The sequence below is a fragment of the Lipotes vexillifer genome, unplaced genomic scaffold (assembly GCF_000442215.2).
Source record: "Lipotes vexillifer unplaced genomic scaffold, Lipotes_vexillifer_v1.1 scaffold331, whole genome shotgun sequence".
Lineage (NCBI taxonomy): Eukaryota > Metazoa > Chordata > Mammalia > Artiodactyla > Lipotidae > Lipotes > Lipotes vexillifer.
Window position 1 is genome coordinate 1,733,554 of NW_006774049.1, and position 13,061 is coordinate 1,746,614.

General features: G+C 47.5%; 1 protein-coding gene across 1 annotated transcript in view; it reads right to left on the bottom strand.

Annotated features, from left to right (window-relative positions):
• Positions 1–12,474, bottom strand: part of HLF (HLF transcription factor, PAR bZIP family member) — a 50,875-nt gene extending 38,401 nt beyond the window's left edge. Inside the window, exons 1-2 of the mRNA XM_007448639.1 lie at positions 12,009–12,474; positions 9,500–9,835 (exon numbers count right to left, since the gene is read on the bottom strand). Of these exons, the coding sequence (XP_007448701.1) occupies positions 9,500–9,835; positions 12,009–12,123 (451 nt within the window). The 5' untranslated portion in view covers positions 12,124–12,474. The remainder of the gene's footprint in view (positions 1–9,499; positions 9,836–12,008) is intronic.
• Between the last annotated feature and the right edge of the window lie 587 nt (positions 12,475–13,061).

Consider the following 13,061-nt stretch of genomic DNA (forward strand, 5'->3'; position numbering starts at 1 on the left):
TGCAATCTCACTTTCTAAGAGAACATTTTGTCACAGATGATTTAATGTTGTAGCTCCCTGGAGCACCCTTCTGCAGCATGCACTCATTGATTTTTAGAATCTAGGGTCTCCCAGGCAAGATTTGAGAGGGAAAGGGGTTTAATTAGCCACAAGCCATCTCTCATTACAAGACCCTAAATTCCAAAGCATTCTTCCAAAAATCATTAATGAAAAAAATAAAAAATCCTAGATTAAACTTCTAAAAACAAAACTTTTAGGAGATCTGTGTGACAGTAGAACTGTATAATTTTTCAGGACAGAAAATGAGACTGGATTCCCATTATGAGCTGGATGGTTAGGGACTTGAGACAGTAACAATACTTGCTAAAGTCAGAAAAGAAGGAAAACAAACATTTCAGGAATTTTCACATTAAGTCATGGAGTGTATATCCACCAGAAGCCAATTTGACAGAAACGAGTACTGAATAGCTTTTCCCCAACAGATGCCTGATTCTGCCAACACTCCTGTAATTGTCTATTGTACATAGCTGGAGGTGAAATTGCACACATTGACTGTTTTGTTTTTTTTTCTTTTACTTAAGGGAACTGGTTTGGGTTAGGGCAACTCCTCCATATTTCTGTCATCTTGGCTTGATCTCAGAGAACACTTCAGGGGTACTTGAGTGAGTTACTTCGTGCAGGTGCCATTCAGCAGCTCCCATTGCTCTCCCAGAGCCTGTCTGCTCCCACAAAGTCCCTTTCCTCCAGCAGCACCCCCGAACCCCAGCCACCAGATCTCTGCATGATGTGCAGCTAATTTCGGCTTCAGGGAAGAAGGGAGCCACAAATACAAGGTCAGGGGCTTCCCTGGTGGCGCAGTGCTTGAGAGTCCGCCTGCCGTTGCAGGAGACGCGGGTTCGTGCCCCGTTTCGGGAAGATCCCACATGCCGCGGAGCGGCTGGGCCCGTGAGCCATGGCCGCTGGGCCTGCGCGTCCGGAGCCTGTGCTCCGCAAATGGGAGAGGCCACAACAGTGAGAGGCCCGCATAACGCAAGAAAAAAAAAAAAAAATACAAGGTCAGGACTCAAGAATACAAAACTGGGGCTTCCCAGGCGGTGCAGTGGTTGAGAGTCCACCTGCCGATTCAGGGGACACGGGTTTGTGCCCCGGTCCAGGAAGATCCCACATGCCGCGGAGCAGCTGGGCCCATGAGCCATGGCCGCCGAGCCTGCATGTCCGGAGCCTGTGCTCCGCAACGGGAGAGGCCACAGCAGTGAGAGGCCCGCGTACCGGAAAAAAAAAGAATACAAAACTGTAATAAGGACTCCTTTGTCTCTCAGGAGTAAAATTACTAAGCTGGCCAAACACTGGCTTAAGTGTTTTCAGCCTGATATTACTGCTGCAGGTAATCCTTATAAGCAAGTACTATTTGTATCACTGAAACCTTCCTTCTTTCTCTCTCTCACATACACATATACACACACGCAAAGAAAAACAAAAACCTACACTCATAGAAATAGGTTTAACATACTTGTTTGCAAACCCAGGAAGCTTTATAACAGAGGCATTGTAAAGTCATGAATATTAATGGCTTGGGCTTATTAAAATCTATTTTTCTACTCCTATGAGATCAGGCCTGCTTTTGGACTTTTAAATTCTGAATCATTCAAATCCCTCAAACTATTTTCTTGCCAAAGAGTGTTTCCCCTAATTGCCAAAATTATGGGCTTCATAAGTGAAACTTAAACCCTGTGTTTTTGAATTACTTTCTCTAGATCATTAGAACATTGTGTTTTGAAAAGCTGTTTTATGTTCAAGGGAGAGTATTTGTTTTCAAAATAACAAAAATAAGGAAGTCCCGGTTCGCCAGAGGAAACTATTGTGAAGTATCTAAAAATGTTTCAAATCCAACCTTGAACCCAAGAGGAAACGTCCACATGCCACTTCCCTGCTCAAAAACCTTCAATGGCTCCCCACTGCCTCCTGGATCAAGTTCAAGCTCAGTAGCCTGGCATGCATGAAGCTGCCAGCCTGGCTGGCACCTGCCTCTCCAGACTCACACTCCTGCCTCCTTCATATGAATTTTCTGCACCAGCCAAACTGGATCCACACCTTGTTCCCTAAACACCCGTGGGCAGCCCTGCCTCCACATTCTGCCGTTCACCATCCTGGCTCCTCCACCACTCACTTGAAGGCCCAACAGAAGGTCCAACTCCTGCAAGAAGCTTTGCCCCAGGCCCTCTTGCCCCAGGCACTGACTGCTTCCTGTGAGGCCTGGCAGCCCTCACCGTCTGCACTGCTCCCTTATTAATTTTCAAATGTTTTACTCACTTTCTTGCTTACTCTTTCACCCTCCTCTTTTCAGTAGATATTGGAGGCTTCTACGTACACATCACTTGGCACTGAGGACACGCGAGCTTGTCCTGTCACTCATCTTTTTACCTACGAGTTCTATCTTCCCTACTAAACTGCCATCTCCTTGAGACCAGCAGCCAAATCACGCCCTTGTCTGTCTTCCCCAGGGGGCAGCACAAATCCAAAGCTGATGCTATTGCTGGGGGCCGTCCACATGGCTCCCCACCCCGCCAGCTTCCTCTGCGGCTTTCTCATCTTCATACCATTGACTGCAGGAAAGTAACGGTATGGATCTCGGGTAAGGGTTGGCCAACTAGGGTAGGTACCATGCTGGTGCTTCATGCACATTAGAAAGCTCACATCAACCCAACCAAAATGCTACTTTGCAGATGAGAAAATAAATGTGTGGAAAGAGAAAGATTTATCCATTAAAGGACCACTGCGGGGAAGGAGGAATTATTATTCTGGAATGCTTATGTAAAGTCTTACTTGTAAGCAGGAAGATGAACTAGACTCCTCTCCTCTCCCAGCACCCTAATACGCCTTTATGGTTCCTTTACCCCTGAGGTCACTGTATTTCCTTCAAGTATAATTACTGCCTACTAGTAAAAATTCACAATAGTAACAACAATTGATTGACTGATTTACTAGCCATATATGTCCCGGAGAAATCCTCTACTCAAGAACTTTGAACTGCATTCTGCTTGCTTGATTTTTTTAATCTCATGAACAAGGAGGACTGAATAAAGGTTACAGTTAGCTACCCAAGGCTACTTAAAACTCAGAGGCGAAGAGAGGGGCAAGCAAGACCCGGCAGAGAAGCAGAGGAGGAATTCCAACTCCAGAGGCCTTAACTGGCTAGGAAGGGAAAAGAATGGAGGCTGCCTAGGATTCCAGTGTGAGGTCCTCCTATGAGAAATGAGATCAGATGGTAATGAGAAAGCCACTTGGAGCAGCTGTTATTAGGCGTTGCTGTGTGCCCGTCACTGTGCCAAGTATTCTCCATATAAACTTCAGCAATGCTAGGAGGCAGGTCCAGGGATTACTCCGAAGTTCCAGGTGGGAAATCTGAAGCTCAGATCATTTGAAGGACCTGCCTGAGATTGTGAGCAGGCATGGCAGGGACGGGATTTACACAAGGTGTGTTTGTTTATCGGGTCGTATGCCCTAAAGCACTGCTATACTGCCTGGATGGATCTGTGTCTTTTCAAACACAGGTCATTCTGATGGACATTTGAACGGTGAGCCAGCAGGCATCTAGGTCTGGAGCACATTTCAGTTTATTCCAAAACAATGGTTTAGTGGTTTCAGATTAAGACATTTGCTGGGGGGGACACCAAATATTATAATAAAGGAAGACATTAGATGGGACCAATACTCTCAATCATTCCCTTACAGAATCAAATACAGGCCCTGTACCTCCCCGTCCCTCTCTCATGTATTCTTTTCCAATGTTTTTTTCAATCTCATTACTTCCCCTACTACCTTCCCTCTCTCCTCCATTTCCACTGCTGAGACATAAAAAGTGATTCCTGGGTGAAAGTGATTAGTGCCGGTTGGAGGGGAGGTTTCTGAGAAACCTAGTAAGTCACCGCTGTCTCTCACCCTCTGGCTCTCTACACCAGGACGTTATCACAGTGCCTTTCTTCGCACCCACACCCCCACCCCCTTCCTTCTCCTCTACCGAGTTCTGTCTTGATGTTGCTATTTTTCTAGTCTGGTAGACACAGTGCTGAACTGCAAAGACTCTGGCAAGCCCCCTGGCAGGCGCTGGCCTGCAGGAATCCCGCCTCCTGTAGCAGCGCAGAGAACACAGCGCCTCTGGGCAGACGGGCAGGAGAGAGGGCCGCATTTGGGGTCTGGCTAGAATGTGGGGCAGAGCAGGTTTCCCTGGCATGGGAACGGCCCTCCAGAGCTCAGCTTTCTCATGCCAGGGTCAGGATTATAGTTCCTCGCTGGCACTCGCTGTAGTTCGCCTGGGAAGGGAAGCGAGAGTGGGGGCGGGAGGGTGGCAGGCAGCCAGCACGCCACCCAGAGCTGGGCGAGCTCCACAGGGCACAGCCACGTGCCTGGAGCACACGGTCATGCAGGCAGGCAGCCAGGGTGCCCGGGGCTTGCACGAGACCTGGGGGCTGGGTAGCCAGTGAGCGGCTGTTTCCACACTGGAGGAACAGGAGTTGCTAACCCAGAAGCACAGCTGCTGGGGTAACATCAGGGAAGTGGCTCGTCTCAACCCAGAGCAGAGGAGAAAAGTCAGGCAGGCTCTATGGAATAGGGCCTGGGCATGCTGGGGAAAAAAACAACAACAAAGAAAAAACGCACGTCCTATTTTTGCAGAGGGAAGGGCACTGGATGAAACAAATCCCTAAATGGAGAACGGGTTTGGGAATAAGCCATTCCTTTCCCTCCTTGCAAGCCACGACATCATTCTAGCTCCAGGCTCTGAGTTTGCATGTGCCACACACCCTGAAATCCCTAAATGGAGAGCGGGTTTAGGAAAAACTCATTCTTTCCCCTACTTGCAAGCCACGACATCATTCTAGCTCCAGGCTCTGAGTATGCATGTGCCACACACCCTGTTAAAACCCCACAAAAGGGGGATTATTTACAGTCTCCATTCTACTGATGAGAAAACCAAGGCTTAAAGAGGTCAAGGAATCGACCTCTGGTTACAAATCCAGGATGTGAACCCAAGTCCCTGGGTCCAGAGCTGATACTCTTAAGCACCCAGTCACCCTTGCTGTCCATACCTGTCTGGGAATACCTCTTGCCAGAAGGCTAGGATCCACTGTCCTGGGAATATTTCACACGACAAAGCCCAGAGAACAGGGCAGGCCTGTCCTCTACAAGGTGTGGTGGAGAAGACAAACCCTCACAAGAAACAGAAAAAAGTCTGCTTGCTTCCAGAACAAAGCTGTCTCTCTCCCCTCGTGATCTCCTTGAACCTGATGAATGAAAAGCACTTTCAAGATATACTTGGGGAGCAGTGCACCTCAACTCAATCAGGGCGCTCCCTATCTGCAGATTTATCAACATGCTGGAAGGGAAAATATATGAACTGCATGCCCTGAAGGGGAGGGAGAAACTGAAGCTTCATCTCATGATGCTAGAAGAACCAAAAGAAGCCTGTTTCCTAAGCAGGACTCTCATAATCCCAGAACCACCAGCACAGAACTCCCCTCCACCATGGCTCAGATCCCAGAGCCAGCATCTTCCTTCCATGTGAAAAGCTCATTACAAGGCAAGGTCAGCAATTCCAGGACACGGATTCCATCCTGCAAGGGTACCATGGGGTCTCCCCTACCTCCTCACTCTCCTTGGGCCACCCATTCATGCCCTCCTCTTCCCACTCACCACCACATGTAAGGGTTTTCACTTCACTCCGTAACCAGCCTTCATCACAACCTAGGCTCTGTGCTCAGAACTGGAAAGAGAGGCCTCGTAATTCTCAGCTGAAAACGGGTCTAAAGTGGTAGGACACCCCCAAGCTATTCAAAGAAAAACCACCAGAGGAAACAATTTCAAATCTGGCTTTACAAGCATGTGATTTAAAAATAACTCTGCCTTTGTCTGCTATAGATGACTTCCCTAAAGGGACTGCTGTCCTTAAAGCAATTGCTCAATTCTCAGGGCAAACTGATTCTTATTTTTCCAGTACGCAGCACATACCTCCAGGAAAGCACTCCCATCTGACATGCAAACATCGAAGTGGTCAAGATGATTTCCTGCCTGGGAAAGTCCAGGCTGGCCTGGGAAAGTCCAGGAAGCTGCATCTCAGGTGACTGAGAAGCCCGTGCAGGTGGCTATAGCATCCAGGAACCACCACTCTTCCTTCATTAAGATGTCACCCCAGAAAGCTTAGCAATACCCCATAGCCACAGGAGGTTTCAATGGATCCCTGGGTTATTTCTTCAAGGAAAATTGTATTCAGATATTTAATTCATTCTTTGATCAGATAGCTAGACAGAGGAATAAGGATGAGTATGTAAAACAGGAAAGGGGTTGGAGGGCAGTCAGGGTAAATAGTAAGAGAATTCACAAGAACGCTCACCTTGTCATTCCAAGACACGCTTGGGGTAAACCTAGAAATGCATAATTTGTCACCTCACAGCTTCATTTCCTTTCAATCACACAGGCAGCACTAATGGCACAATGTTACTGAGTGTAACTCAAAAGATGCATGCTGAGCAGAGAGCAGAAAACAAATGTTTAATAAAATTGCTTTGCAATTATCTCCTGATTAGTCTGATGTCTCAGTTTTATCAACTAAAAGTGTATAAGTATACTCTTATTAACATTATATTTCTTCTTGGCAACTTAAGGTCTCCTGACCTTCTCAAAAGTTTTGCCATAAAGCATTACAGGAGGTAAAAAGCATCCATGTGTGTGACAGGACCCTGAATTAAGCCCAGATTTTGTCATTCAAATCGAAAGTCGAGATCAGTAGTTCTCAACAGGGGTGATTTTGCCCTCAGGGGACATTTGGCAGTAACTGGAGACATTTTTACTTGTCACAGGTTGTGGGAGGGGGTAGTTTTACTGCCTTCTGGAGGCCAGGGATGCCCTTAAACATCCTACAATGCACAGGACAGTCCTTACAACAAAGACTTACCTGAAACGTCAACAGTGCCAAAGCTGAGAAATCTTGCTCTAGACTGAAATCTTACAATTCCCAGAATGTTCACAGCTACATCTGTGCTCTTCCCTTCTGAGGACTTATTTTCCTCAAGATTAAGTTGGTATTTCTATTCTGGTCACCACTGTGATTACAGGGAATAATCAAGAACTTCCTCCTGTTTCAGGTTTGCTTGTGATATACCATCCAACATTCCCTAGAATTTTACTTTGCATTATCACCTTTATAATGATAAGCACTGTATGAAAAGCAGTGTTATTTTACCTGCATTTGGTATTTTAAGAGTTCTAACGTCTTTTCCTTTTTTGTCAGGACTATCACTGAGTTTAAATGAATTGAAGGGTATTATTTTGAAGAGTGTTTCCATTATGAAAAAGGACGTTTAAATGAAGAGCTTATTTCTAGATGCCAGTGCCCCGTTTGATCCTAGTGCCTTTAACTCCATAAACTAACAAAATGATAGCCACTGAAACTCCGCAGTCCTTTGTTATGGATTGCAAACCTGATTCGGGCATCAGAAGTTTCTGAAAGTCATTAATTAATACTGATTCTGTGAGCCCTGACAAATGCCTTTTAAGGAAGCTTCAAACTCCAAAACCCCAATTCTTGATTTTTCAGTAGAAACCCAAGGGTGGGGTCCCAATATCTGCATGCCTCTTGGGAAAAAAATACAGAGTTTCTAACATGGCACATATCCTGTTCGTGAGAGAAAACTGAGAAATACTTGTCAACTGAGTATATGTGTTAGGCTTAGAATACCCCAAGCCAAAAACTATTGGTCAAAATCTCCTGACATTTCTCTCCAGAATAAAGGGTTATATACTGTACCTAATTACTTTATGAAGGTATTTCAGAAGACAGAAATTGGAATAAATGATGAAAGTTGACACAGAATAATGATCGTAACTGCTCTCATTAAAAAATAACTAGTGCTTGTCATTTGACCCTTTATACATACTGTCTCTAATTTTCACAATAGTCCAAATAGAATAATCAAATAGAAATTATACCCTCCTACACAAAGGGAAACTGAGGACTGGAAAGACTGTATCACTTTGTAAGGTCACACGGCTACGAAGTGGTCAGTCTCCTTCTGCAGAGAAGATGACTGAGGCATAACTGCGCCTTCTCACTGAGGCTCTGTCCCCTTCCTCCTGGTTGTTTTCTCACTCTGAATGGTTATTTAATTTGTTGTCTGTTCCTGGGAAAACGTCCTGTGTGTCCTAAGTAACAGGGGCTCAGGGTCACATAAAGTAGTGTTTCCCTAAGCTTCCGTGGCCTTCTGAGGTGGTCAGAGGCTAAGACTTAAAGCCATTCCAGCCAGTAGCCTTGAAGTTATAATTCAAAGTGGGTTTTGGAGAAGGGGCAGCACAGAGAGATTTGATGGGAGAGCTTCAACTCCAACACTAACATTTCAAGGCAGGGGCGTTCTCTTCCTCCTCTGCACCGTTTCGTTTCATTTTAATCTCGCTCTGTGTGTCACAGAAATTCTACACGAGTTGAGGACATAGACTTCAGGAATGATCTCTAGCACAAGTCTCCCATTGTCCTGCTTTCTGTCCTCCCCGCAGCTAAGGCCCTTGGCTCAGCGACCTTCCTGACAATTTATCTGGCTGCATCTTTGTTCCTGGTTACCTGCACTCGTTCGTGAAACGGCCTTTCTTCCTGTTCATTTTGTATGACAGGGTGCTAAAGGCACGAAGACAGAGCTCCCTCAACTTGTGTTTATATCTGAGCATTTGGCGGTGGGTTTTGAAGTACTGGTCATTTCAGGTAACGATTTTGTGTAATATTTCAACACCATTTAAAGCCAGCCTTGGGGCCTTGTGGGTTTTGGTGAAAGTGGATTACATGTGGTGAACAGATGAAAATGAAAAAAAATATATAAGAACAATTTGGTTTATAGGAATGGGGAAAAGAGAGAGACGGGATCTGATGCTGAAGAAAGCTAAGCCACGCTTAATGTGAGAGCTGCTTTGAGATTTAGTTTCTCAATCGACGACAACACAAGATGAAATGGATGGAAAAGCTATCTGCCCCACACCCCTGACTCACATTTTTTTCCTTTGGGCCAGAGAACAATGCATATAGGTAAACCACAGCCTTATAGACAGTCTACCCAAATCATTCAGCAAGGTCCTATTATCTGTGTATTTGGGGAATGAGGAAAAGAGACAGAAGATGAGATGGATGCCTAAATTATCCAAATCATTAACTGTAGGTTGGTATTTCTTAAACTGCAGTCCTTGGATCAGCTGCATTAGAATCCCCCAGGGAGCCGTTTAAAAATGCATATCCCTGGGCCTCATCCAGACCTGAAAAATCAGACTTTCTGGGGGTAGGTTCCATAGAATCTGCCTTTAGCTGACTCTCCAGGTGATATGCTCATTGAAGTGGGACAACCACTACAATGAAATACAAGACTCCACTTTTCAAGTGTGCTAAAGCACCCCTGATCGTTAAGACGTTTATATCACCCGCACCCTCTCCCTCCTTCCCGCTTGAAGGGAGAACCTTCTGAGAGTTTACCTGGTCTGATGGGGCTCTGCATACAGTTTGGGGATGGGATGCCAGGGTGAATGGGTGCAGAGGTCCGACTGCTGAGGTCCATGACGGAGGGGGCAGCTGAGGAAGCCGGTTGTAGCCCGGGAGGGTGAGGGCTGTGGTCATGCTGAGACGGGCTGGGGGGAATGCCATTTTCCGACAAAAACTCCTCCAGGTCCATGTATTCCAACTGGAAAGTATCTCCGTCATAGGGAAGGGTTTTGTCCCATAAGGTGGGTCCCAAGAATGCTGACTGGGGGACCGTCGGGCTATTACTCTCATCATCCAGCTTCTTTTCCTTGTCTTTATCTTTACTAAATGCTGCAAAAAGGGGGGAGGAAATTGGAGTTTAAAAAAGAAAATGAAAAAGTCTTGCTTTTTTAATCACTCCTCCTGGCTTCTGCTACAAAACTATTTCCCACAAATGCCAGGGTTCTTCTCTAGCTGCTGGTTCTTGTGGACCTAGAGTTAAAAGTTCAGGCAGGACATGGATCTCTGCCTGTTTTTCAACATCTTCCTATTTACTTTGGAAAGAAAGCACTAGTCCTGGGACAGGGCTAGAGACTGATCTGGGATATAAACAAGACAGCACAAGATTCAGTGCATTATTTGAGAAGACAATAATTTAAATCTACAGTGGTAAAATAACACCTGCAATTACATACAATTGCTGTGATTTTTAAGAACACAGCCAATAACCAGGCATGATTTATCCTCCAGGAAATTGATTACAGTAACAATATGAGATCATTCATATTTAGAAAGCCAGTGCATTCATAATTCTAATTTTGGTAAAGCAGGGACTCTCCACCCTTCTTTGATACCATGTACTGAGCACCTACTAACGTACCTGGTTCTTTCCATATATTTTTCCCCCAAAAAAATCTCATAATAAACTTGCAAATAGCGACGATCCCCATTTACAGTGAAGTAATGGAGGCTCTGAGACTTGATAGGAGCTTGACCAATGCCTCACATTGCAGAGAGGAAAGCTGAGAACTGCCTAGCCCACATGTGCTTGCTTCTAAAGCCACTGAGGTACGTTGTATTTTACAAAAGGAGTTTCTTGTTTTGGTTTGGTTTTAAATGCGAAGTGTTTTCTTCCTCCTCTTCCCCAAACACTGAAGTATGATCCAACTCAAAAAGTATACATGTATGCAACCTATCAAAAGCACAAATATCAGAAAAGGTGGTTCCTCTGTATACCTGTGATGGAGGCGTGCAGCTGCTTTCTACCTGGAAGTATCACTCACCCCATTAGGTCTTTAACCAGCGCTCTGGATTTGGACAAGTATAGGACTCAGGTGCGGGTGGCATCTGGGATTAAGCAATTTGGCTTCTGAGCTGCTTCCTCACAGAAACACAGTCTCCATCGCCATCCATTCTAATTCTCTACGGTCTCATCTCTCAAGAATCTGACTTTAAAACACCCACAGATGCAAAAGACTGCAGGCAGCACCTTCCTCCCAAGTGCTCCTCCTTAAAGGGGAGTTAAGAGGGAAGCTATATTCTGCAGATGGCGAACCAAACCCCTCAACTCTTGTAATGCAACAGGTTGCCCTAGGAAAGAAGATGCGAGTAATCCCAGGCTACTTGTAGCCAAATGATCTTTCAAGACTTTACACTCTGAGCCGCACGGTTCACCGCACGGTTCATATCTGCTACCATGATATCGAAGGCATGAAACCCAAACGACAAATCCCTGGCGGCACCAGCTGGGTTCGGCGCCTCCTCGCACGACCCCTCCTGGCCCGCTCCAACCAAGGTTGCCTGGGGAAGGTTTGGGACTTACCAAGAAAAGGCTCAAGCCAGAGGAGGCTCCTGCGCGGTTACACGTGAGCCTGCTCCGCTCTCCCCTCCCACCAGGAAAAGTGCACTGGGAAGGTGGCAGCGCTGGGGGCGTGCGCGGCATCCCGCCCAGAGACCACTCCCCCAGCCAACCCAAGTACCCCCCCACCCCCCTTTCTGAAGCACCCAGCCCGGGAGAACAGGCGTCTCCGCTCTCACCTCGGGAGTTCCAAACACTAACAACTAAAAGCAACGATAAGCACGATCCCAATACCCAGGCTCCGCAGTGAGACCCCCGACTCGAGCCCCCACCCGCGTGGAAGCCGGCCCTGTGGTTTCTCTTCCCAGCCCGCGCTACTCTGCCTGCGTGCAGGCGGTTTCACTCTGCGTGCGGGTGAACCTCAATCTAGGGAACACTGACCTGTCAAGTTCTATCTCCCACCTGCGCCGCCCGAGCGGGACCCGGGAAGGCCCGGCCGGGTCCCCAACGCTATTTTAAACGTTGCTCAGCGAGGGGTCCCCTCCCCTTTTTGAGGAGGAGGGATGGGGCGATTGGTGAGCTCCTCGATTTCATCAAAGCAAGGCCGGGGTGCCGGGGGCAGGGACGGAGGGGTATGGATGCTCCAGCGGGGGTGCCCGGCCCAGGAGGGGGCCCCGGAAGCGTTGTTCCTTCCCAGAGCGGGGCAGCCAGAAGGGCAGCGCTCACCGTCTTCGTGATGAAGGGGGAGCTTCAGCGGGTTCTCCAGCAAGGACCTGAGCACGCCGTAGGGAGGCGGGATAAAGGTGGGATTCAGTGGGAGCGGTCGGGACATTTTCTCCATCGCGATGCACTCAATATTTTTTCTTTCTTAAAAAAAAAAAAAAACCCCAACCTCCCCAAAAAATGTTGCTGAGCTTTTTCCTCCGTCCTTTGCCAAAAGTTCTCGCTTTCAAGGCGGTGCAGACAGGGAAGAAAAAAAATTACTTGTGTCTTTATAAATACATCTGCGTAAAAATATAAACAACAAAAAACTTTCGGGTTCCCAATGCAGTCCCCAGAGAGCGCGCCAAGTGCCGGCGGGCTCCTCCACGACGTGCAGGATGCTCTCACTTGCCTCGAACCCCTCGTCTTGTTAAATGTTCAAAATTGCGAAAAAGAAAGAAAAAATATGCAGACAGCTGCAGAGGGCGGAAGGCACCTCACCGCCCTGCCGCGTCGCGCGAGCTCAGAGGCCGCGGGCCGTCCCACCCCACCCCTCCTCCCCGAGCCGGCGGCCGCTGCTCCCCCGCGCTCCGCTGCCCCGCAGCGCCGGGCTCAGCGCATCCTGCCGCCCATGTGCCGCGGCCTGACAAGAGTGACGTCAGGGCCCGCACCGCGCGCCGATAGGCGTGCGGGGGCGGGGCCCCACGCGGGCCCGCCCGCCCGCCGCCCGCCCGCCGCCGCGTGTTTAGCGTCGTCGCGCGCTCCAATTTTCTGGGACCGTGCGGCTCTGGCGGGCTGCAAAGAGACGGGCGTCGGGGCGTCAGGTCCCCTGAAAAAGAATCTAACTTTTTCAGAGTCAGGAGGGGAATGAGAAATTTATCTCAGTAGTTTTTAACCTGGGAATAATCTAGGGAGTTAAGAAAAAAAAAAAAAAAAAAAAATCCAGATGCCCAGGCCGCATCCTAGATCAATTAAATCAGACTTCTGGCCTGACATCCAGGCAACATTAGTTTTTAAACCTCCCGGAGTGATTTTAAGGAGCAGCCAAGTTCGACAATGATTGGTTTAGATCGAATT